Source organism: Anoplopoma fimbria, chromosome 13 (genome assembly GCF_027596085.1).
Source record: "Anoplopoma fimbria isolate UVic2021 breed Golden Eagle Sablefish chromosome 13, Afim_UVic_2022, whole genome shotgun sequence".
NCBI classification, from domain to species: domain Eukaryota; kingdom Metazoa; phylum Chordata; class Actinopteri; order Perciformes; family Anoplopomatidae; genus Anoplopoma; species Anoplopoma fimbria.
Window position 1 is genome coordinate 8,098,805 of NC_072461.1, and position 25,180 is coordinate 8,123,984.

Genomic DNA, 25,180 nt, shown 5'->3' on the forward strand with positions numbered 1-25,180 from the left:
TTCAGAAACATCTGAAATACTCTAATGCCCATGGCAAGCACAACAGACTGTATCACACTGAGTAATTGCACACTTAAGCAGTCAAACGGAAATTCTCTTCAAATTATAGTCCTGCCTGCCGGATAAATAGTCTAACTGCAACATTTGCGTCAATATGTTTATAATCATATAACCTCAACTTTGTGATTTTCAAGAATCTTCCCATCAGATATTTACATTATGATCCAAATTGTATCAGTTGAAAGAGGAGGTTACTTCTGAACAGGCATGTTTTCAGCAGTTCTAATTACGCAAACTCCATCCACAGAGGAAGACCGTGGAGATGGAGATGAAAGACCCATAAAAAGCTGGACCTTTTTATATGTTTTATTTCATTTCATGAGGTTTTGGTGCATTTACATCCATCTCTTTATGAAACAAATGGTCACACACACACACACACACACACACACACACACACACACACACACACACACACACAACACACACACACACAGGAATAGTGCCACGGACATCACTAGTTACGACCTCCCGCTGGTCCCCTGACCCCACCTTGAACCTCTTTCTGTGCTGTGCTAGTAGCGTGGCAGGTGACCACGGTGCGTGACGCGCACAGGTTTAGGTTACGCCCCCTCCGGCTCCGGACAGCTCCTGTGGTGCTGAACCAAAGTGATCCCGCGGCTCCAGCTTTAACTCTCGCTTCTGATTGGATAAGAGATGCCTCGGTGGACTGCCGAGTGGATCCGCCCATTGGTCGTCTCCACCTGCCAGACAAGCGGATTTCCCTTCACATCGGGCTGAGCCGGGGAGCAGCCGCTGCAGAACCGGTGAGCTCAGTGTCACCGGGCTGCCGGACAAACATGATGTCACAGCGAGGTCGGTAGAGCCGGTTGCCACGAGCTCATGAAGATATCCACACAAGTAAGAATCATTCAAAAAAAAAAAAATGTAACGTTTTTTCGTGCTGACAGGATTATGGAGAGAACTGCGCCGGCTCGTATGGGGAGAATGGCCTGCTGCTGCGAGGAGGTGTTAACTGTTGACTGTCATTGAACACCGACAGACAAATCACTTAATGCACTGCGGGGTTTGTTTACTCGAAAGTAGGAATGTTTTGGCAAAATTTTTTTTTTTAAAAATGCATTTAAATCCGAACACATCACGGAAACATTTTGAGATTCAGTGGTACCTTTAAAAAAATATCTCAAGGTGATTGAGCTCTATCACAATATTTTTTATTATATATTTATTTTATTATCTCGTGGTCCATTTTTTTTTTTTTTTTTTAAATTATATCTTACTTATATTTAGCACATTTTGTCGTTAAATACATCACTTCTGAAAAAAGTATCATAATGCATCACCTGGCAGTTGCGCGCGCGCGCACGCACGTAAGGCGCGCGCAATTTAAGCTATCAACCACTGGTTATCCTCCTTTACTGTTTTAAACCAGTGTGTTGCGCATAGCACCAGACAGAGAATGCTTAGCTCAGACACCTGTTGCACTCTGATGGAGATGTATCTGCCTTTAATGCAGCATCCACCATAACGCAGTGCCTCATTGGGGGGTAGTTTGACAGGTGGGATAGCATGCTTGTCATTGAGGAGGGCATTCATTTCATCAGCACAAACTCAGCAATGATTTACACAAACAGATTAGATGTATAAAACAAAACTTTGTCAAATGATTACAACCCTTGCCTGCGGTTTTAATAAAAGGAAAGGAGGCAGCCTGATGCTGGGACTGTTTCGTTTATACACTTTATTTGCATGTTAAAGCTTCTGTTTGCTTGTGGCAAAGAGGGAGGAGAGATTCGTATGACTCAGCAGATAGATTTGGATGCCACAACTAGATTACATGTCTTTTCAAACATCGCTAAAAGAATGTTATATATTATGTCTTAACTGTGATCAATGTGTCTTTCGGCCTACTTCCAAATAAGGCATGTAATATTTAATGTATTGCATAACATAGGTAATATTTTCCACTCATATGTATCAGTGTAAACCTGGATTAGAAACTGAATACGCAGTATTTCCATATCTTTGAAGCAAAAATAGCACTTTTTGGGGGGTCTGATTACTTCCGCCTGAATGCAATTTGTTCTTGGTTTTAATTCTTTTGATGGCCAATCAGTCAGAGCACATGAAACATTGTCGCTTCATGTGTTCTTTCTTTGATGCAAACACCTTTGAAGCGCTGACAGTGAATAAAATGCAAACTCATGTGGCTCTTTAAAGCAGGAAGAAGGAATGGACCGAAATAGATTTGGATTTGAATAAGTAAATGCAGAATTGGAAGTTCCTATTGCATTATGTTTATGGTGCTCCCTGCATACACTGTCATGGTAACTTTGTGAAGGCCTCAGAGACACCTCTAGCCCTCTCTCTAGCTGCAAGATGTACTGGGAGCTGTAGTTCAGGTTCTGTATTGTCACGATGAGGGAATAACGGTGTGTGCAGTACTTATTTTTCCACAGCTACAGTAGTGATAAGTCATGCTACATGAAAAGATAAATGTAAAACTAAATATACATGTAAAAACAATGGAGTTGCATAGTGTCCTCATGTTTTCATTCATTTCAGCTGACCATTTGCAAAGCCAGGTAAAGCAGTATTAGGTAGTTTGAGTGCATCCATAGAGACCCATGCAGCTTTGGTTTGGACTCGTCTCTCAGGGTGAAGCGATTTAGAGGTCAGTCTGTTTTTCTTTTTTTTTGGAAATGGGAAATATTTGCCCCATAGATTCCAGAGAGGCCTGCCTCCCTGTTCCTAGGGCCCGTATAGTCTTCATTGTCGCGGCTCTTTCACTGTTGAGCTCTTTATTCTTGTCAGCCGTGCGTCTCAATTAACACACTGGGGAGCTTTGTGTGGAGAGAGCTCGCCGCCTGTGCGCGCCCACATTTGTGTGTACGCACTCACACAAGTGGGCTCGAGCAAAGGATGTGTGTGTGTGTGTGTGTGTGTGCGTTGTTTTTGTGCTTGAATGCATGGAGGCAGTGAAGAAGAGAATGTGACACAAGCACATGGCGGAATGAGGTAAGGGAGGTTAAGTAATCGGGAGGTAAAGTAGGGTTTCTTTTTCAGAGACATAACAGATAGATGTTTCATAGCTTGTGATGTATGTCTAATTCTTGATCCACAGCTGGTGTGGATGGGCTCTTGTGTTTTTTGTCGTCCGAGGGTGTGAAGAGGCTGCTGATGCCTGTGTTGTGAGCAGCAAAGTGCACCAGGCAAACCCTCCGCCTTCTCTTTAGGGATCCTCAGACAAATGATTGACTGTCTGGGGAGTAGGGACCTGTGCTTCATAGTGTTTTGCTGATGAAGGGCTGGATGTTTATGTATTGTATTAACGGACTACTTTGTATTTTGAATGGTCTTGCTGTCTGTTATTCGGGCTGGAAGCAGAAAAGTTGGGAGGACTGGATACATTCACCCATTTTCTGCTGCTTATCCGGAGCCAAGGTCGCTGTAGCCGGAGGAGATATATAATTATATATTAATTAAAAATATTAATTATATATTATATATTCCTTTATTGATCCCCATGGGGGAAATTCGAGTGTAATCTCTTCACCCTGTCTTGGGTTTACCCCGGGGTTTCCTAACAGTTGGAAATTCCCGTAAAAACCTCCAAAGGAATCTCTAAGCCCAGCTACCGTACTGAGAAAAGTCATTTTGGCCGCTTGTATCTGCAAACTGCAGCCAAACATCATGACGAAGGATTCCTCTTTTTTTCAATGTAGACTTGCTTGTAGCGTTTAAATATTTGTAACTTCAAAACCGATTAAGTTTGCTTACGTGGTCTGGAGCCAAAATATTTCTTAAATGATTTTTTGAACAGACAAAAAAAGCAAATTAAGCTTGTTTATAAAGCTGCAGCCAGTTAATCTTGGCCAGCTTTTCTTGACATATAATATTATTTAAAATGAATCAAGGTGCTTCAACAGTCAATTTCAGCTTTAACAGACTGATCAGACAAGGTATGAGCAAGGACCTGTATTTGTGAGTTTTTTTTAATTCTTCCACGTGTGCTGTCTCTCGCTCCATCTGCGTGTGCGTGTGTGCGTGTGCGTGTGTGTGTGTGTGTGTGTATAAGTCCATCAGTCTGCTCATGCACATAATTAACAGGGGCACTCAGAGGCTCAATGCAGCACTGTATAGCTGTAGACATGGCAGTGTGTGCTTAAGCCTCAGCATGAGGAAAAAAAAAGACAAACAAACATGCTCGGCCAGTGTCCATCTCCAAGCAACCAGGTAGCTCTGTTATCCAGTAGAAGCAAAACACAAAGCAATCTGGGTAACTAACTATTACTCAGCTATTGTCCCTCTGTGGAGACGATATCCACTTAATCAATTAAGTAGATCCAGTTAGTAATTAAGAATTTCTATACTCAATATGGCAGAGTGGGTCTCACTCGCTCTTAAAGAGATTTTAGTCATTTATTTAGGAAGATTAGAAGTATTCTATTTGGATGAGAAAGAGACAATATGACGACCTCCGCTATTTTTCTGACTATCTGTTTTCCAGATGCCAGGTGGAAGGGGATCGTTAGGGCCAAGTGGCAACACCTGGGCCCAGTGTTCCCAGTCTATATACCTGTTCTCTCTGGTTCTACCCCTCCAGACACCTGTTGTGGTTCAGTTTAGCTATGTTGCTTTGGTTTATTTTTATGTTACGTCCTGCACCTTTTCAACACCCACCGATCTGCCCTCATGCATCACGCACAATCTTTTGTTAAATGTTAATATGGTTGTTCAGTGAAAGTTTGTTTGGTGCTGCAGGACGCAGCAGGTGCATGATGTTGACGGTGCATCTGTTTAAGGAGTTTTGACTGTGGGCTTTGTTACCAGGTGTAGATAAGGGTTGCGTTTAGCTAGTAGATAGAGGGGGAAATGCAGTTTGAAAGTGTTTTTTTTTTCTTTTTTAAATGGGCTGCGTAAAGTCTGAACTTGTTTTAACAGCTCTTCAGCGACTGTTTTTCAATTTAATACATTTGTTGAAGTAGCTGAAGTAAAGCTACTGAACTAACCCTGATGCCTTTACAAGTGCAAATCCCCAAACGCATCTGTTCTGGATTAGATTGCTATTTTCGAACATGTCTCTATTGGATTTTTAGATCTTCCAAATATATTTTTCATCTTCAGTTGTTTGCCCCTGTGTTTGTTTTATCCTGTCAGATTAAAACAATATATTTAAAATGTAGAATACACTACAGCTTAACATGGTCAGATTCCACCACTTTATTACCCATTGAAGAACTGAAATCTGGTAAATGTTGAATTAATGGACAACACAGAATTAAACTTTATTGTATTAACTTATTGACCCTTTTCTCTGCTCTGACTCAGGCTCTGTTTAAAAAAAAGAAATATGTGCACAGTGTGCATATACAAACATTAATATCTCTACAATGGATACAAATGGAACCTCTGCCTGTTTTCACCTGTTGCCATGGTGAATCGTGGTATCGGAGCTCCACTGATGATTGATTTTTCATTCGCCACGCACAAGCTTAACTCTGATTGAAGTGACTCTGATCAGCTGTTCTGGAACTGAAAACATGTAATGGTTCATCAACTAAAGAGTTCAGGGTGCGGCTCAGAGTTTGTTAAACCTGCCCTCTGAAACAAGCCACAGCTGGTGCAAATGAACATTATGGCATTATTAAAAAGCGTAAGGAGGAGATTAGAGATGCGGTTTTTTTTTATGTCTGTTTGAACGAGATGTTACAGATAAGTGAGCTCCGTGCCAGTGCTTGTGTTGGTGTCTGAGCCAGCAGCTGTGCAGATAACTGGTTTGACCTTTGAGCAGCAGAAAAGTTGTTAGTTGTGCAGTTTGAGCAAAGAGGATACAAGTAAAAGTTGACTTGGAGAAGCAACTAGGGATGGAGAAAGAGGACGGATATGAAACAGCAAACAGGTGTCTGACAACCTGTGTGACATTGCACAGGCTGTATTCAATCCTTATTCAGTATAAAAACAACAACATTTAAGATAGAAAAAAACTGTTTCCAGATGATTATTATGTCCCAAAAGTCTTTATTGCTCTGCTCATTATTGATGTGTTTCTCTCATGCACGGTTGTCCTTTTAGTCTTTTATTTACATATGTGAAAGGCTGGTGCGGCATTCAGGGCTTGTTGCTTTGTGCTGTAAAGTGGAAGCCTCTCCTCTCTTAGCAAGTCCTTTTAGGCCGCCTGAGATCAATGCTTAGATATTCATGGAGCCATGGCAGGAAGGTGTTTGAAGGCTGGGAGACCGTAGGCCTCACAAAAGACAATCGCTTTGATTTCCTAGCGAGGCTTTAATATAGATTCATTCATCTTGCTGTAGAGATGGATGAGAGAAAACCTTGCAAAGCACCATGTTACACTCAGTTTACCATTTCTGCCCCCCCTAGATTATAACTATAGATTATATAATATCAGTATTTTTTGTATAAATTCATAGTTGTACTTCCAACGGGTTAGTATTAACTTTGACATTTAACTCGATCACCTCAGAACATAAGCTTTTTTTGTTCAAGGGAAGAAATACAAACAAGAACTTCACAACTGCACTGTCATCTTTGTTATTGTGTGAATGTGTGACAGGTTACCCTCTCAATTCAGGTGTCGGATGAATGTTGCACAATTGACTTAAGATGGCTGGAAGTATTAATTGTGCATACTATTATTCTGATTAACAATACTACCGGGGATGATGATTTTGTTTATTCTGTTTGGCTGATTTGAGTTGTCATCGAAAACATATATGTCTGCAAAATGAGGTTTCACCTATTCCTCAGAGTCACCCTTTCGGTTTTCCTCTCATGGGACATTGTTAGAGCGTTGTTTTCTGAGCACAAACAATTATTGCCTAATTACAAACTAATGCCTACTGTACCTCCCACACACATGGGACTGACAGTCATCACTCATATCTCCATTCGAAATGGGATAAGTTAGGTCGCGAGTATATTCTTGGCAGTAGAAAGAGATAAGAGTGATCTCTGATTTGTTTATATAGGCTCCCATGGCAACGTAAGCCTGCATTGCCCTTGGAGCGGGACTCGAGCGCTAAATTAGGTACGGATTACAATACACAGACACTCAAGCAGATGCTGCACTTGTTTTGACATGTGCACGCAATCTCTTTAACATAGTAGGGGGAAAAACATGTTTACCATAGTTTTGCACACGTTTGGCCCCCCAAAAAAGATTAAAAGCACATTAATTAGACAGTTAAAAAAAGGAAAGGAAGAGCTGTATGAGCACTGAATTTAACATAAATGACATTTCTCTTTGTATCTCTCTTCAGGTTGTCTCACTAAACGCACCATGGCTGCACCCTGACACTATCATCTGTTCAACCTCTCTCTCCTCCAGCCCCCCATCCAGCTCCTCTTCCCTCCCCCTCAACCTGTGGCCTATTTATACCCCGGAGACTCAAAAGAGCCCATTAAAGCTCTGCAGACCTCTTCAGGCAAGAGACAACAGTGAGCACAAATCCACGGTTGGTCTGCTCTCCAGCCTCAGCACCCTCTCTTTGACAACTGCACAAAAGGAAAAAAAACTAAGGCTTCAGCTGCTGGACTTTCTTGAAATACAACAGTAAGTCCATCAAGCTTCAGATGACAAACTGATATTACATTTTTGAGCGGACTATTCGCAGCTGCAGCAGATTTAAGAAAGTCTGGATGCAGCATGCACTCGGGTCCTCGGACTGGAGGCTCTGTCCCATTACTTTGAGATACAGGAAAACACGCGTTCATAGCATTGGTTTATTGACTCCGTTGTCTAAACAGCTATGAGATTGGGCAGGGACACTGAAAGAATTAACCTTCTAAATGGCTCACACATCTGAAGGTAAGTCAAGGTTTTTGTCCCATTTGAATTTGCTCCATATCAACTTTTACATTGGATCAATGATAGTATAGCATTTGTTAATTGTGTGTTGCTGCTAGCTATTAAACTTTTTAAAAAACATTTATTGTTAATCTGATATGTTTAGACAAGAAAAATAGAACATATATTGTAGTGGGCCTAAAATGAATGTATGATACCTCGCCATGCAGTTAAATAGCAGCTAAAGCGGTTTTATTTCTGCTATAATGTATTTTAGTTTAAAAGGGTCGGTTTCACAGGCACTGGCATAGTTGGAGCATCAATTATTGAGCAATGAGCTACAAAAACATATTTTTTTCTTACTGGGAATCCAGTCCTCCACCAACCCCAGCCATGAGCTAAGTCCACGCTGAGCCCCCTGGGAGTCCCTTGCAGGATGACTGCTGTCTGCCCGTCGGAGAGCACCCCAGAAGGGGCCGAAGCCGGGGCCAGGACAGCAGGCGCCAGGGGCCCAGGGGCAGCAAGCACCGCTGGGAGCATCTCAGTGTCCGGGGCCGAGACTGTGGAGTCGAATGGAGACTCTGTCGGAGGTTCGGTTGGAGGCACGGCCGTGGTCAGCGGTGTCAACAGGTACACACGCTGGAGCCGCCAGGACAGCTCAGACATCAACACAGATGACGAGGGAGCCACCATCCGCCGCCTCACGCCACTGGAAAGGCTGAACCTGGATATGTGCCAGGATGACAGGTAAAGGGTCAAGAGAAGAAGCAGAAATCACCTTTATTTTATAGGTCCTTTGGTAGTCGTACTTTAATATTAGAATCACAATTTGTACTATTTGCTTTTCGACTAACCAGCTGGTAAAATGTTCCTCAACAGTGGCGTGCTGTAGTATATATCATAAAGAATATTCGGTGTTACATCTCTTAATGTGTATTCCGGTCACAGGGTAGTCCGCGAGCTAACAGTGGGCAGAAGGATCGGCTTCTACAAAATTCGGGGAGAGATCGGCTGTGGAAATTTCTCCCATGTCAAGCTCGGAATTCATGCCCTCACCAAAGGTAGGAAAGTAAAAGACATAAGGGGAATGCAACTGCTGAAAAACCTGCACGCAAATACAGGAAAACATCTGTTGAAGAGTGGCAATCACACTAAAGGGCTATTCTCTAGCGATAGAGGGAAAACTGATTGGCCATCACTAAAAGGTCTAAACACATCCGTTTTTTAATGATAAGAGTCTTAGCTGACCTCCCATTCGCTCTTTTGGATTGTAATAGATGTAAGTGATCATTTGGCCCGGTGAGCTGTTTCCATCAATGGGCTGCAACACTAGCAAGTGTGTCCATATGTAGCAATTCGCTTACAAAGTGATGTGTGCCTGGCCAGGGGGCTGATTCAGCCGACGAAGAGACAGACTGTCTGCTGCCCTTGAACAGATGGATTGATTGGAGATCTCCAGTTTCCTTAGCGACGGCTGAAATTGCTGCATGCCTCATCAAAGGCTAAAAAGGAGGGAGGAGTAGGTAGTGTGTGTGTGTGTGTGTGTGTGTGTGTGTGTGTGTGTGTGTGTGTGTGTGTGTGTGTGTGTGTGTGTGTGTGTGTGTGTGTGTGTGTGTGTGTGTGTGTGTGTGTGTGTGTGTGTGTGTGTGTGTGTGTGTGTGTGTGTGTAAGTGTAATTGCTTAGTCCTCCTAAACCAATATGAGCTGCGATGCATTTTGAATGCTCCTATTGAAAGCTACGTCACCGCTGAAAGGGAGCCTAATACCAGCCTGAATAATGCATACTGAAGCACAATTAGATATCTCAACACCATTTTGCCTCTTAAGAACTTTTCTGTATTCAGTTACCTGAGGCCTATTTAACTTCACTTTGTGAATTATTTAACAGAATACAGTAAAGATATCAGTTGTATGAATTTGATACATGTTAAGTATTTAGATCTTTATTGGCTGTAATATTGCGTTTGCTCTCAAATGTGCTCTATATTTCCTCTTAATGTAGCTAACTCAGCACTCTGTGTTCCTGTCATATATAAAATCTTAACCCTGACATGACCCTCAACATGTGCTCAGACCTGAAGTCACTTCAGTATTTCAGAAAAAAAGGGAATTTCACTTCATTTGCAAAAGCACATTTCTTTTTTTAAGCTAGGGCTAAAAGTGAGAAATTACTCCCTGAAAGAACATAATCAAGACAATTGGTTTTTGAGGGCAGCTACTCCTCCATCAAATTATCTAGAGAGCATCAGGCCTGGCCATTTCTGGGACAATTTTGTGTTTGATGGGTGGAACAAGGCTCACGTTTTCTATCGCCGCTCTATAATTATGTATCATACGAAATGCACAATTTCTCAGAAAAGTGGGATTATTTTAATCATAGACATAATGTGAGCACTTGTATGCAGATTTTTAAAAAATCAACGTTGATTTTTTTAATATTTTAAATTACCATATCCAAATCATATATTTCCCTGCATCCTTTGAAATCTTTATTACTGACTCTTCTGTCCAAATAAGTCATTTTTTCAGTGATCATTTACTGAATTCTTCTCCCTTGGCACCACCAGACAAAGTGGCCATAAAGATCCTAGACAAAACCAAGCTGGATCAGAAGACCCAGAAGCTGCTGTCCAGAGAGATCTCTAGCATGGAGAAACTGCACCATCCCAACATCATCCGCCTCTATGAGGTTTGACATGTATACACTCTCACGTTGATTTATATGTGGATGTTATCTGATACCAATGGGCTTCCTCAATGATCACCACATCCAGCACAACATCTGATATACTTCTTAGTAACTCTGCACTCTGACATTCTGGTCATACTTTTTTGAAGGTGGTGGAGACGTTAACACGGTTACACCTTGTGATGGAGTATGCAGGGGGAGGGGAGCTCTACACCAAGATCACTACAGAGGGGAAGCTTTCTGACACCAGTTGCAAGATCGTCTTCGCTCAGATCCTCTCTGCTGTGAAACACATGGTCAGTCCATACAGGTCTATATTGATGTGGTATGTTTAAGTATAATTATGGAAAACTCAAGGATGATTAAACAAACTATTCTGTTTACCCCTAAGAATATTTATATATGAGGGATAGTATGATCGTAAAAGATTAGGAAAATAATGTTTATAGATATGTCAATGTAGCAGCTTTGATGGATCGGTAGAATTTCAGCGGCAACAATGTCTCATTGATTTCTGTCTGGTGGGGATTCAGTCTATTAATGTTGCATCTCTAATCCTTAAAGATCCCCCCAAAGTGATTTATGACGCATGAAATTACTCTCCTTGTATTAATGACTTGTTGCCGATATGTTTTTTCCACAAAAAATACTTTTTTACCGCCTTAAGAATGCTTAAAGAAACATCGCCCCCATTGACAAATCCAGAATCTATGAAAATGCAGATATTGTTAATGTCAAAAAGTTTAAGTGCTTGACACAAGATGTCTGCTTTTTCACTGAGTCCATTATCAGTGTGTTTGCACTGGAGGCTTCAAATGTCCACATCCTACTTGAGGTGAAAGTGTGTGTCCCTTACTAAACGCAGCTTCTCCTCGTTCTCCCACAGCATGAAAACAACATCATCCACCGGGACCTGAAGGCCGAAAACGTCTTCTACACCAGCAGCTCCTGTGTCAAGGTGGGGGACTTTGGCTTCAGCACACTGAGTCGTCGTAGCGAGACTCTCAACACGTTCTGCGGCTCCCCCCGCCGTACGCGGCGCCCGAGCTCTTTCGGGACGAGCATTACGTCGGCGTCTTTGTGGACATCTGGGCTCTGGGGGTGATGCTGTTCTTCATGGTGACGTGCACCATGCCGTTCAGGGCGGACACTGTGGCCAAACTGAAGCGATGCATCCTGGAGGGAGCCTACATCCTGCCCTCGTGGGTGCCAGAGCCATGCCAGAGGCTGATCAGGGGAATCCTCCAACCCATACCATCTGACCGCTGCACGGTGGAGCAGATGATGGGCTGCGAGTGGCTGCTCCCTGTGGACTTCCCGCGTGCCATGGAGGCCTTTAAACTAGACCCATCCTACCTAGCAGAGAGCGATCCATCTGAACTCGGGGGGGAAGAGCTGGAGGTAAAAGCAGCACTGGAGACGCTGGGAATCACCCCAGAACACATCCTCAACAACCAGGGGAAAGACTGCAGGAGCTCCATCACAGGGTGCTATAGGATCCTGCTGCACCGCGCTCACAAGAAACGGGCTGTCGAGAGAACGCCCGTGGTCACACAGGTAGTCAGACCAACGGCAACGAGTAAAAAGGAACGGCTAAAAGTGTACCGTAGCTTGAGGCACACATCTAAACTCTGTATGATTCTGTGACAAAGTGCTCTGCCTCGCTCTGGGAATGAATTAGCTTTATAGTCTGGGGTGAGATTGCATGGACTTTATTAGAAATATTAAAGTGCTATTTAGACCAGCAGTTTCAATTTAAATCATGGTTAAAAATTCCCCTGAGCTTCTGAAATCTGGGATTTCTTACTTTAGTATCTTTCTTCTAGTAAGTAATATTAGTCTCTGTGAGAATGTCGATGCAGCTAAATCCCTGTTGGCTCCCTTTCGGACAGGGACATGTAATACTGATGAGATTTGGAAATGTTATGAAATATGATTGATTTGAGTAAACATAATGATGTTTAGATGGCATTCACAACTTTTTTATCTAGGTCACACAGGCCAGACATTTATGGATCGTTCATTCTATGCTCAGAAAACACCAATAAGTCCTTTGAGAAATCGTTGTAGAATACATCTAAAGGAAAATAGTTAGAAATCCACAACATTATGGTGAGTTGATAAAGTGGTGAAACATGCAGTCCGAACATGAAACATGGTGTCTTCGAGTTCAATTACACTTTTCTTTGATGCCTTAGTTTTCTATCATGTTGTGAAATCAGCTAGACTGGTTATGAAATGAATAGAGATCTCACATCTTGCATTATGTGATGTATCTCTATGAGACGTACCTGCTGTTACACTGATTTACCTGAATGACCTCTCTATTTTTCGCTGTGGCCTCAAAAAAAGCAGATAAAAGACATTAAACTACAAATACCAACGTACCAACCCCCACAGTTGTTCATGTGGCAAAATCTATTTTGAGTATAAACTCAGACATTTTCGGTATGAGTTTCAGTAATTATTATTATTTTTTAATTATCAGATGCCATGTTCATGTGTTGATTGAAATAAATTGAAAAATGTAAATGCATTCATCTTTTGTTGTGAGATATTTATGCTGCTTTTGTGTTTTAATCATTTCAAGACTAGACCTGCAATCACTAGTATTTTGTGAGCAATTATTCCAGTATCTAGCTTTTTTTCTTTTCTTTCACAGCAAAAATATTATCACATAATACGGACTGTAGTATGAGTTTGGGGGAAGCTACATAACAGCAGCCCAGACACTTTAGTGGTTAATTATTTTATTAAAATATTATAAATAAATATTTACATATATATATATATATATATATATATATATATATAATACTAATATAAATATGTATTTAAAATATATTTATTAATGTTTTATTTTAAACACAATATTTTTAAAGTTAGTTTACTGTTTCGTTCAGTGGCATCACAAGCTGGTCATTATTTTATACCATTTCTTCTGTATTTTACATAACGGTATCAGAAAATAATAATATTAAAGCATCATCTTCATCTTGTCTATTAGTTAGTTGTATCTTACTGCTGCCACCACAGTCTATGGCTGCCGCTCATGTGTATGCAGAAAGCAAGACAAACTCACGAGTACAATACGTGGTAGGGTGCTGTACACTACACTTCCCAGAATCCCCCAAGTAGACCACGTACTCACATCCGCCTTTACGTGATGACGCAATTTTTGCCTTGTTGGAAGGTAGTTTCAGGGGGAAGCGCTGTGACAGTAGACTACTATTACCAGCAGCGAGAAAACGCTGAGTGGAGAAACCTGAAGACACCGGACGCTCTCACTCGAATGGTATTTTCTGGCCTTTCATCAAACGGTAAGATAAATAATGTCGACATTGACTGTGTTTAATGTTTTCCGGTGTTTAATGTCGGGAGGGACCACGCCCTCTTGGTGATAAATATCAGGACAGGATTATTACGCTGTCTGGCTCGTCGAGTTTGGCCTAAGACATTTCCTTTTTTTTTTTTTTTTTTACTATTGGAGTATATAATGTAGTCTTTATTTCTTCTCGTTAAAATCAAATGCTCATGGATCATAATGCTCGTATGTGTTCACTGCTGGTGCATTAACTAGGTCATTTTCGTTTGTGACTTGTGCTCAATGGCTCTGCTTCAAGACAATGCTCTTATTTCACAAGACAACAAAGACACCCTGTATCTGGACTGCATTCACAGTCTTTGTGTTCCTTCTGCTACCGCGGCAAGCAGCGCAGCATACAGATATCCCTTCACTGCAATACACTACAGGCTGTACATCCTATTTGTTTTGGTTACTTGACATTGTACTCAGATCTCGTGACAAAGGCATGTGGTGGGCGGGGCTCAATAAAAGATGAGGTCATGATGGGTGCGTGGCAATGATGCAATGTGAAGCTATTAGCGCAGCTCTTTAGTATACGTGTTATTAACTCAGTTATGTGTCATACTTTCTACTTTCACTAATGTGGAATCCTAAATATTGCGAAGGCTGAACCGCTTACACTCAAACACAGTGTCCATGTGCACCTGCAGCGGGGTGCTACAGAACAGATTCCAAGGAAGCAGACACTTACAGTAGAGTGGAGGATTAGTGGACCATCTGTTTATTATACATTTCTGTTGTTTTGTAACACAAGTTGCACTTTCGTATTGGTACAAATTCCATAGCAGGGTGATTTTGGACTCTACTACAACATTTTGACTTAATACTCTTGACTCGAGATCCTAAATGTAGGGATTTTATTTTTTTAATCACTACTGGGACTTTTATATGACATTCAGTCAAAGCCAATGTGTGCGATAGTCATTTAAATGATTACATTACATTACATTACAGTCATTTAGCAGACGCTTTTATCCAAAGCGACTTACAGGAAGTGTATTCAACATAGGTATTCAAGAGAACTACTAGTCACCAGAAGTCATAAGTGCATCTCCTTTCTTAAACAAGCATCTTAAAGCATAAGCCAGAGCAAAAGTATAGTGCAGAGGCAAATTACTACGAAAACAATAATTGCAACAGACTAATCCGAATATAGTAAGTGCTACAAACTACTACGAATAGGATAAGTGCAGTAAACAAATACAAATTCAATAAGTGCAGCGAACTGATACGAATACAGTAAGTGCAGCAACTAATACGAATGCAATAAGTGCTACGAGGAAGGCTCCGGGTATGATCATGTCAAGAATAAAGAAGGCAGGTTATTAAAAATCCAAAGATATTTCTGTTAATTTACAACAATATAAAACTGGAAAAAAGCTTCAAAAACCCATCATTTTAGCCTGCTACATTTCTTTTAAAAGCCCATAAATAATTATATTTATATTTATGTATATTTTGTTTTTTAATTGACTAACGGATTAGTCTGCAAAAAGTTTTCAGCACTGCGTAACTGTTATGCAGCCTATGAGGACAAAATATAACATTTAATTGCAAACCCATTCCCAGACAACGTTTAGTCCGACATCATGCTTGTATTATCATACCAATAATATGTGTACATACATGTAGTTGTTTATCTAAATGCTGTGGTCTGCTTGCTGCTGTGTTGCTACAGATGTCAGTCACTGAGGACCTTCCAGACATGGATGGAACAGAGCTGTTGGGGCTGCTGTTCAACGGTGGAGACGATGGATCCACTGAGCCTCTCTTTGCTGATGGGAATGGACTCATTGAATCCTGGCTGTCAGAGCAAGATGTGAGAGTTCATTCACAGAATAGAAACATGCACTTTAGATGAAGTTGGTTAGATTGCTAACCAAGACAATATTAACCCACAATGTTCTTCTTTTTTTTTTTGATGACTCACTGTGTATTTCCAACCTCTATGTAGTCTTGGTCTTAAAGCTAACTTTTTTTTTCTCCCAGATGCTGACAGGAATGGATACTGAAGACTTTCTGTCCAGCTTGTTAGAGGGAGAGTACAACATGGAGGCCATCGGCACCTCTCACTCTCCCCTGGGCAGCGACAGCGGCATTTCCGACGACAGCAGCACCGGGGTCGGAAACAACAACCACCTGGGATGCCCGAGTCCCCAGGGCAGCGACAGTGACGTTGTGCCCAGTCCACGCTACTCCCAGCCCAGCCCGGTGCACTCAGACCCAGCCCTGGCCCCTGGAGAGATACAGACAGAGAGCCTGGAGGTTTTGACGGTCCAGACGGATCACAGCTACTCTCTGCTGCAGAGCGGAGGCAGGGACATGGATGCACTGCAGAGTGTGAGGGCAGAGAAGCCAGATATGGATGTCTTCATTGATCTGGGTACGTTAAGGCCAAGTATCCCCTGATTCTGACCTTATTAATAAGTTCTATAGGCTAAGGTATATTAGTATTTTGTAACTTAGCCAACCCCTTGATAAATACCTACATAACACATGCATTGAGTGCACATTCAGTGAGAGATATTGTGCATACATTACCAACAAAAGGGCAGATCAAGTTAATTTCAAATGTATTTCTCTCCTGTCAGACGACTTGGTGAGTGAGGATATAGAGGATGACATCACAGACGAGCTGCCCTGCACTTTGTCCATAGAGGACTCAACACAGGATTCAACTCATGACAACACATCAGACCAGGTCAGTTCTCCCCAAATATCCTAATTTCTCTGTTCTCTTTTGGTCGAACCAAAGAGATTGCCTGAAAAAGACTGAAAGTTTCAGTTTAAATGCCTTGTGTATGTTTGTGACTTGATTGGCAGATTCTTTACATGTTGCAACTGTAGTACCATCTAGTACAGGAGATTAAAAATCTGTTCTCCCTTTAGTTCCAGTTTAAAGAGATTGTGCTCACTGAGGAGGAGAAGCGGCTTTTGGGGAAAGAGGGAGCAACTATTCCTACACACATGCCACTCACAAAGGTAATTTATGCTGACATTTTTGTTATTTATTTGAACTGATGGGCAGCGTTGTATCTGCTCTGCTCTGGATGAGAAAATCTTCCAAATGCTGTAAATATTTTTACAATAACGAGCATAATCAGACAACATACCTGCTGATACATAAGTATTACTGTTGCTCATTATCGTAGCAATTATTGTACAAAAATCCCGAACTGTTGTATCGTTGTATTTTGGTTGTTGTTTTTAATTCAGAATTCATTTATTTTTGTCTGCGGCCCAGCTGCTCAAGGCCATTTTTATAAACGTTGTCATCTGTCATGTCAACGCCGTGGTGAAAGCCCTCTATCTGTGTAACAGGCTGAGGAGAGGACCTTGAAGAGGGTCAGGAGGAAGATCCGCAACAAGCAGTCTGCTCAGGAGAGCCGCAAGAAGAAGAAGGTGTATGTTGACGGACTGGAAAACAGGTGAGATGAAGAGGCCAAAATGAATATCAATGATAAATATGACATTGATGCAGACATTTTTGGAACTGGAGGTTGACTCTGTATTTTTGCTATGAAAATGACTAAAATGATAGTTTGAATTTCAAAGTAGTTTTATTTTCTATAGATCAACTAATCAATTAATCGACTAATCTTTGCAGCCCTACAGTCAACAGACAATTTTTTTTTTAACAACACAGTTATTCATATCAAGCTTGAGAACACAAACTGTAGGGAGAGCGTTAAGGAGAATTAAGCAACACTTTTTTCTGCCTACTTTCCTGTGACTAGTTATGCTGGCAGTGATCAATTGTATGTGTTTATTTTTTATGGTGGATCAAAAAATCTATGCACTTTTGGATAAATATCCTAATTAATGCATCAATGTCTACCACAGAGTCGCCATCTGTACTGCACACAACCTGGAACTACAGAAGAAAGTCCAATTGCTCCATAAACAGAACATGTAAGAGAAATTTCTTCTGCATTAATACGCAATAACACGTATCTACAAAGTATTATTATTTTTTTTAATCTGCTGACGGCCCTAACAGAGAATTTGTCCTCTTGCATCTCACAGCTCCTTGATAGAGCAACTGAAGAAGCTGCAGACGATGGTGAAGATGTCGACTATGAAGGCCAGCACAACCAGCACTTGTGTTATGGTAAATTTCTCGGCTACGTTTTCTCTCCTGATTATTGCTCCCGTTTAAAGTGTCAAGGTCTTTGTCATGCTGCACTATATATCTTTTTTTAATTCTCACGCTCTCCTTTCGGTTGTCCTCCAGGTGTTCTTGCTCTCCTTCTGTCTCATCATCTTCCCGTCAGTCAATCCATTCGGGGGTAACGGGGAACAGAAGGAACTCTACACTCCCTCCTCCAGTAAGTTACCTAAAAATAAAAACAAAAAGTCTGTCGACTTTGTTGAATTCTTCATCAGGATGACATGTCCATTCAGTGCTGTTTCATTAATTTATCTACTGTGTGACTGAGATTTCTTGAATTCCTTCCATTGGTAAACATTTCTCATTCATCATTGCAGTCATCTCCCGGACCTTGCGCTCGATGCCACCAGAGAGCATCGATGCCATAACCTACCTTGAGCCCGAGGACGAGGAGCTTCTCTTAGTGCCCCATGCCGAGGTGGAGAACGTCAAAGCCATCTTTGCCGGCGGCCAGAAGAATCACACGCCAGACTACCAGAAGGTGGAGCAGCCCGACTCCGAAGCTGGAGTCAGCAGCAACTCCTCGGCGGACTTCCCAGGCCCCACTCAGGCAGCGGAGATGAAGCCGGGGCCGGCTGGCGGAGCTGGGGCCTTACAGGAAGGACCCATCGACGCCGCTGTGGCGTACGAGGTCACGGGATCCAAGGATAACTGGATAGACCGGAACCCCCCATCTGTCATATTACAGCAGCACCGCTCAGATGAGATGTAGTGGGGAGATGTTGATCAATATAACCAGCAGAGGGAGCCATATTCCTAATGATTAAGGTAGCAGAGGGAAGCTTAAACTTACAAAAGGATCAGGGGAACAAACGTGTAATTATGATGATATAGGATCAGTCTGTCCGTCCCTGCTTTGCCCCTCTAACAACCTTCCGTTCTACTACTGTTACTTTATTTGCACTTTCCGTATTCCAGTGGGCAAAAAGAACTGGAGAGAGATTTCCATATTTCAGCAGTATAAACTACCTAAAGAATTGGACATTGCCACGATAAACTACAAGCTGGTTCTGCTGGAGTCCACATGCAACCTAAATAGCACCAAGGGCTCTCAATTTTAATACTCAATGCGGTGCTGATGACAGAAGAGAACTTTTACTTGATGGCATTATTATTTTTTCGCCAAATTCAAGGGGGAGCTTCGTTTGACTTTTGTCTGTCTCACCCCACCTCCATCAGATCAAAATATTAACATATGTTGCTCATGAACAACTCTGCCATAGTAAATTATTGTGAAAATAAGTAGTCCAACAGTCCATCGCGTATTAGAAAATAGTCTGCTTGATTCTCATAAAGCTTGATTAAAGTGGTTGTTTGACCACCGTAATGCTTAAGCCATTGCAGGACATTTGGCCATTTAGAAGACTTGTAAAGTTTAGATAGTATTTCCCTTGTAACAAGGGTATCCATGCTCCTTTTTTAATTTTGGAATGCTTTGTTTTTATGTTGTACAGTAAAGCAAGAAATAATGTCATAATGCAGAATATGGAACTGGAAGACGCTGATCCCTTGAATTTGTCATCGTCCGCCAACCGTGGTCGAACCCTACAATCTCAGTTCAAATCTTTCTAAACGTGTCTGAAGTAACTTAGCACCTGTGTGCACAGAACAAGGGGTTTGATATAAATCTGTGTATAATATATAAACCGTGTTGCAGTAAAATGTACAAAAAAATGTAATGACCTGTTTTGTCAGCGAGGCATTTTTGTCATTATTTCTTATTATATCTAATTGTTATTGGAACTGCTTTTTGTTATAATCGACAGTCAGTGAGATTTTAAATGTTGATCATGTTGAACAAATGCACTGTCATTTGACACAGTCCAGGAATGAAATGTGAATATGCTTAAATGATTGTGGCTCTTCTGTACATTGGAACTCTTTATGTAAAAGACGTGTCTGGACATCTATAATAATAAACTTTTTATATATATCAGAATTAAGTTTTCTTGATCTCTGTTATTTAGTGAAGGAACAGCTGAATACCAAAAATTGTACGACTAGTTTAACTTGAGGAGGCTGTTTACCTGAGAAGTTACCTCATACACCTAGTTTGTATTTTAGTGACATTTTCGCAGACAAATTAGTGCTCAGGAGCTGCCAGTACAACCATAGTCTGGAGCTGTTTGCCACATGCCTTTAACCTTTATAGTTTTTTAGGAGTTTATTGCCTTACTCAAGATCATGTCGGGAGGCTGTAACTGATTTATCCTTCATTGGGATTTCCACAGCCAGTCAGGGATTTCCCCCATCAAGCTGGAAAAGCCATAAAACTTCCAACAGTATTCAGGTGATGTTGTTTATCTGACTACAGAATCACATGAGTTCATTGGACTTTTTGAAAAAAAAAATAGTTAATTTACATGTATTGATAAAAGAGGGAGAGTGGGCATACCATTCTGTAAATTCAAACTGCTCATTCAAAGACATGTCTCACTCGCATCCATCTATTTTTCACCCCGTTCACATGCAGCATGGCAGGAAAACAATAGAAGAAGCCTCAGCTGTCGGGGAATAACAACATATAGGGGGGGAATGGTTGGTGACTCAGCATGTGTGAGGTTGTAATCATGAGTCATGAGGCTTAGTCAGCATGTTGAGACTAGCAGTGTAGTGAGGGAAAGGTCACTGTCTGAATGACCAGCAGGGGGCGACGTCAGTCCGCACGTCTGACACTGAGTCCCCTCAGCGGCTCCATAACAGTGGAGATGCAGTTCTCGTGTAGGCATCTTCATTTGCATTAATAAATGTCAGAGTGGTTTATCATTTGACTCATCACTTAACAAGATACTTTTAAAGAAAAAAACAACCTTCAACAGAGAGAAAGGTTCCCGTAAACAGACCACTCTATGTCGTAGCCCACTTATAGGCCTTCCCTTTTTTTTTTTTTTGCAGAATTACTCACATTCTCCCTAAATAAGCGTATATAGTATATAGGAGCCGTTCTCTTTGTGTGAAGACAGCCGGCGGGTGTGTAAACATGCACGGCCTTCGGCATCCGTCCACAAAGCCAATGATGTTGAGTGTAAACACACGTGCAGTCCCGCACTGATAAGATAAATTGGCCTGAATGTGACTATATTGGTCGTGGCGCGTGGCGGCCCTTTTTTTTTTTTTTTTTTTTTTTTTTTTTTTTTCGGGAGGGGCCCACGCGCATCTGTCGGGCATCTGCCGCAGGAGTGGGGGGGGGGGGTAATAAAGAGTGTGGCCCTATACTCACAACCCCCCCCCCCCTCCAGCCGGAGGCAGGTGGAGTACGTGCGTATTGTTGTGACACAAAGTCGGCCCTTTTCTCTCTTTTATGGAGAAGCGACACGCGTCAAGTCAGACTCAGCAATCAAAGCTCCCTTTTCTTTCTATGGGGGGGGGGGCAGACAAAAAGTGTCGTGTGCCGGCTACAAGCTGTTTTGGTCAGTCTGCCAAACGCAAGACTCAATCAATAATAATAATAATAATAATAATAATAATAATAATAATAATAATCTTGAATACCTATGTTGAATACACTTCCTGTAAGTCGCTTTGGATAAAAGCGTCTGCTAAATGACTGTAATGTAATGTAATGTAATGTAATAATAATTAAGCCTTTATTAGTCCCACAATGGGGAAATTATGTCTCTGCATTTAACCCATCCCGGAGGAGCAGTGGGCTGCAACGAAGCGCCCGGGGAGCAACCTGGGGTTAGGTGTCTTGCTCAAGGACACCTCGGCATGTTGCCGGTAGAGGGGTTTGAACCACCGACCTTGTGGTTACGGGACAAGCGCTCTACCTCATGTGCCACAGCCAAGAACTGGGTTTCGACATGTCTGCAAACAGGGCAGCGCGTTAAGTGAGAGGTCAATAGGATGCAAGCGCGTGCAGGTGCATCGTCAACAAGCTGTTTATCTGCGCACGCAGCCGTGGTTCCCCGCGCTGGGGAAGTCCAATCCATGCAAGATTGTTCCAGAGTTTATCATGGAGGAGATTCATTTCACCGCCGAACCCACATCTTTCCTTTTCCTTTGAATACTTATTCAGTTACATTTGCACCTGTAGGATGGTCTGCCATGTAGCCTGTCGGTCCACTATGCCTGCTGGTTATAATATATATATATATATATATATATATATATATATATATATATATATGTATATGTATATATATATATATATATATATACAGTGTATAACTGTCATGGAAAAAGTGGTAAACAGTGACCTCCACATGTGGTCATAGAATGCAAACCATATCACATTTTCAAGAAAAAAGATTAGGATGCTAAAACACATTTCTCCTTAGATAAGATAAGATAAGAAAATTCTTTATTAGTCCCACAACGGGTACGTTTGTAGGATTACAGCAGCAGAGTGGATAGTGCAAACAAACAAACAAATAAGAGGCATTAGCTGAAAAAACAAGATCCAACCGAATATATAATAAATATAAATATAAATATAATATAATAAATAAGTAAAAAAAAACGTTAAAAAAACTAAAATAACAAAAATATTATATAAACGCAGAGAATAATTGTTATTTTGCACAGTGCATTTCACAGATTATTTATTTTATTTCCTTCAAAGATGCGATTTAGAGCAAACTTATTATAGATCCAGGTCATAAACATGCCAGAAAATAATTGAACCTTCTGTGTGATATTCAGTTCTTCGTGTGACCACTAGGCTGCTATCTGCAGTACACAGGACTTTACGGGTTTATTTGGTTCATTGTGGTGATGTTGGACGTTGACAAGGCAAGCAGGAATCGGTGGTGGGTGGTGAGAGAGAGAGAGAGAGAGAGAGAGAGAGAGAGAGAGAGAGAGAGAGAGAGAGAGAGAAGGGGGTATTTCTTGAAAGGTCGTAATCTTGCCCCACGTGGGGTTGTCAACAAGCTCGCTGTAACTACCCGGGGACTTTTGCTTTCCTCACCCCCGGCCGCTCCGAGCCAATGGAAGGACGCATGAGCGGAAAAAGACCGCCCCTTGCCGAGAAACTACGCTGCTGTCTGCTATAAATCCACCCACCGCCTGTTCCGAGCTCAGAATAACGCAAGAGACTCCACGGAGACACCGCACAGCCGCTTCTGTTCACTGCAACGATCCCGATCGCACACTTTGGATTATAACTATGACTCTGGAAGAGATCCGCGGACAAGAGAACGCAATGGAAAACGTAGACAGGTGAATATTTGACACATGGACCCAGTATTCAGGCTGCACAGATTAATGCACAGATTTTTTTTACACAGTTTACCAAACTGTGCGCAGTGTCCTAATGATGCGTATTCTTCTTTGTCAAAAGGGTGCAAAGTGCAGGCGCAGCCCTGGAGGAGCTGCTGGTTGCTGCTAAGAAGCAGGAATACCTGACAGTTGGAGTTTATGAATCTGCCAAAGTCATGAATGTGTAAGTATTGCAATCTGTGAAATGTTTCACTGCAAATGTCTTTTGTTTGTTTTGTTTTAATTCTGAGCATACGCATGATAGAATGTATTCTGACCAGCGTTCGCATCTCTTTCCCCCCCGCACAGTGACCCAGACAGCGTGGCATTCTGCGTCCTCGCCACCGACGAGGAGTACGAGTGCGACATCGCCCTGCAGATCCACTTCACGCTCATCCAGGCGTTCTGCTTCGACAACGACATCAACGTAGTGCGCGTCAACGACATCGAGCGCCTGGCAGACCTCGTGAGCTCAGGCGAGACCGGCGAGCCCAAGGACGCGCATTGCATTCTCGTCACGGTACGTTCCCCGGAAGCGCCCACTTCTCCGGCGGGGCCAGTGAATCATGCACGCGTCACTCCCGCCTCTGTCTGAATATTCTGCACACACGCCTTTCCAAGTCACTGCCTGTCTGCATAGCCCGTGTCTATCTCATGTGTCCTGACTCTAAATGTTGTTCTTTTTTTCTTTTTTTTATTTCAGAGCCCCAGTGCAAACCCATGGAAAGACCCCTCTCTGGACAAGCTGAGTCTGTTCTGCGAGGAGAGCCGCAGTGTGTACGACTGGGTGCCCACCATCACGCTCCCAGAGCGCTGAAGTGACACTCCACCGACAACGCTTCACATGATGATGATGAAGATGATGAAAAGAAAGTCAAGGAGCTGAGCCTCAGTTGGGCTAGAGAGGCATCAAGCCTTTCTGCCTCACATGTCTGGATTAAGAGGATGTGGCTGTTACCCCCCCCCTCCACTTTGCAAGAGCACAACCTTCCAGTGCATTGTGGGTCGGCACGTTGGTTCTTGGTTACCCTGAGGAAGTGTTCAAGTTCAGAGGTCAAGTGTGTGTGTGGACTGGGTCAGGGCGAACGTGGAGGGGACTGAAAAGCCTGACGGACACTGAGAAGGATTTGGAATGTACTGCATAGTGCATGAATAGATGATAAGTGGCGCCCTATAAAAGGCGATGGGGAGCTGAGCGGAGCAAGGTCGCAGAGACTTTGCAAGAAATGGACTCGTGAAAGTGCCGAAGCTGGACTGAATCTCATTAGGAGGGGAACGAGGAGGATGCTGGTCCGGAAGAGGACGTCTGATAATGTCTAAATGGACTTTACTTTTCTTTGCCAGCGCAGCAGCTATCAGGAACTTCTTGGAATAACGCACAGACTTTGCTTGCGAATCCTGATCAGCGCTGTGTCTGAGTCTGTGACACTTACTCATGGACATATATTTTGACTTTCAAATATGCAACATTGTTTGAATTGTACTCAATTTTAATGTTTTTTTTTCTGAATAAACAATTGAAATCAAACTCATCCTCTCTTGTCAGAAATGTTATTTCTCCTTTTTAGCATGAAACTTTGCAGACCGCGATTGGGACACTCCTAAACCGTAGGCTGGCTTTAATGCAGCAGTGTGGGAAGTCACAACAGATTGCGTTGATATAAAAGTATCAGGAAGTGTTGCATGACAGTTACACACTTAAAGAGAAGAAGTAAATGGTAAAATGTGGGTGACTGACAGTAAATTGGGTGGATGTGATAGAGAGAGAGAGATTAAAAGAGCAAAGTAGTTACAACATAATGATGCTTGTGTCATGTGCTCCTTCCAGGCACTGACCTTATACCGCTCATACCACCAGCTGCCTTATACAACAGCTTGCACAATCGCTGCAGCCAGAACCGAGGCCGAGGCTGGGAGGAGGGGGGT

The 25,180-nt window shown here is 42.2% G+C and overlaps 3 protein-coding genes across 3 annotated transcripts; all 3 read left to right on the forward strand.

Moving 5' to 3' along the window:
- Positions 1-586: 586 nt before the first annotated feature.
- Positions 587-13,042, forward strand: nim1ka (NIM1 serine/threonine protein kinase a). Its single transcript, XM_054611152.1, is given in 8 exon segments — positions 587-921; positions 7,302-7,849; positions 8,203-8,575; positions 8,777-8,889; positions 10,396-10,517; positions 10,667-10,813; positions 11,404-11,541; positions 11,544-13,042. Coding segments are annotated over 6 exon segments (1,452 nt in total). The 5' UTR covers positions 587-921; positions 7,302-7,849; positions 8,203-8,264; the 3' UTR covers positions 12,165-13,042.
- A 666-nt stretch (positions 13,043-13,708) lies between these two features.
- Positions 13,709-19,986, forward strand: creb3l3l (cAMP responsive element binding protein 3-like 3 like). Its single transcript, XM_054611054.1, has 10 exons — positions 13,709-13,837; positions 15,563-15,703; positions 15,874-16,267; positions 16,476-16,585; positions 16,774-16,866; positions 17,206-17,312; positions 17,728-17,796; positions 17,911-17,995; positions 18,119-18,212; positions 18,373-19,986. The coding sequence occupies exons 2-10, from the start codon at positions 15,563-15,565 to the stop codon at positions 18,765-18,767; spliced, it is 1,488 nt and encodes a 495-aa protein (XP_054467029.1). The 5' UTR covers positions 13,709-13,837; the 3' UTR covers positions 18,768-19,986.
- A 3,106-nt stretch (positions 19,987-23,092) lies between these two features.
- gadd45ga (growth arrest and DNA-damage-inducible, gamma a) lies at positions 23,093-24,786 on the forward strand. Its single transcript, XM_054610834.1, has 4 exons — positions 23,093-23,215; positions 23,337-23,438; positions 23,564-23,774; positions 23,958-24,786. Exons 1-4 carry the CDS (start codon positions 23,163-23,165, stop codon positions 24,069-24,071), a joined length of 480 nt encoding a protein of 159 aa, XP_054466809.1. The 5' UTR covers positions 23,093-23,162; the 3' UTR covers positions 24,072-24,786.
- The last annotated feature ends 394 nt before the right edge of the window (positions 24,787-25,180 follow it).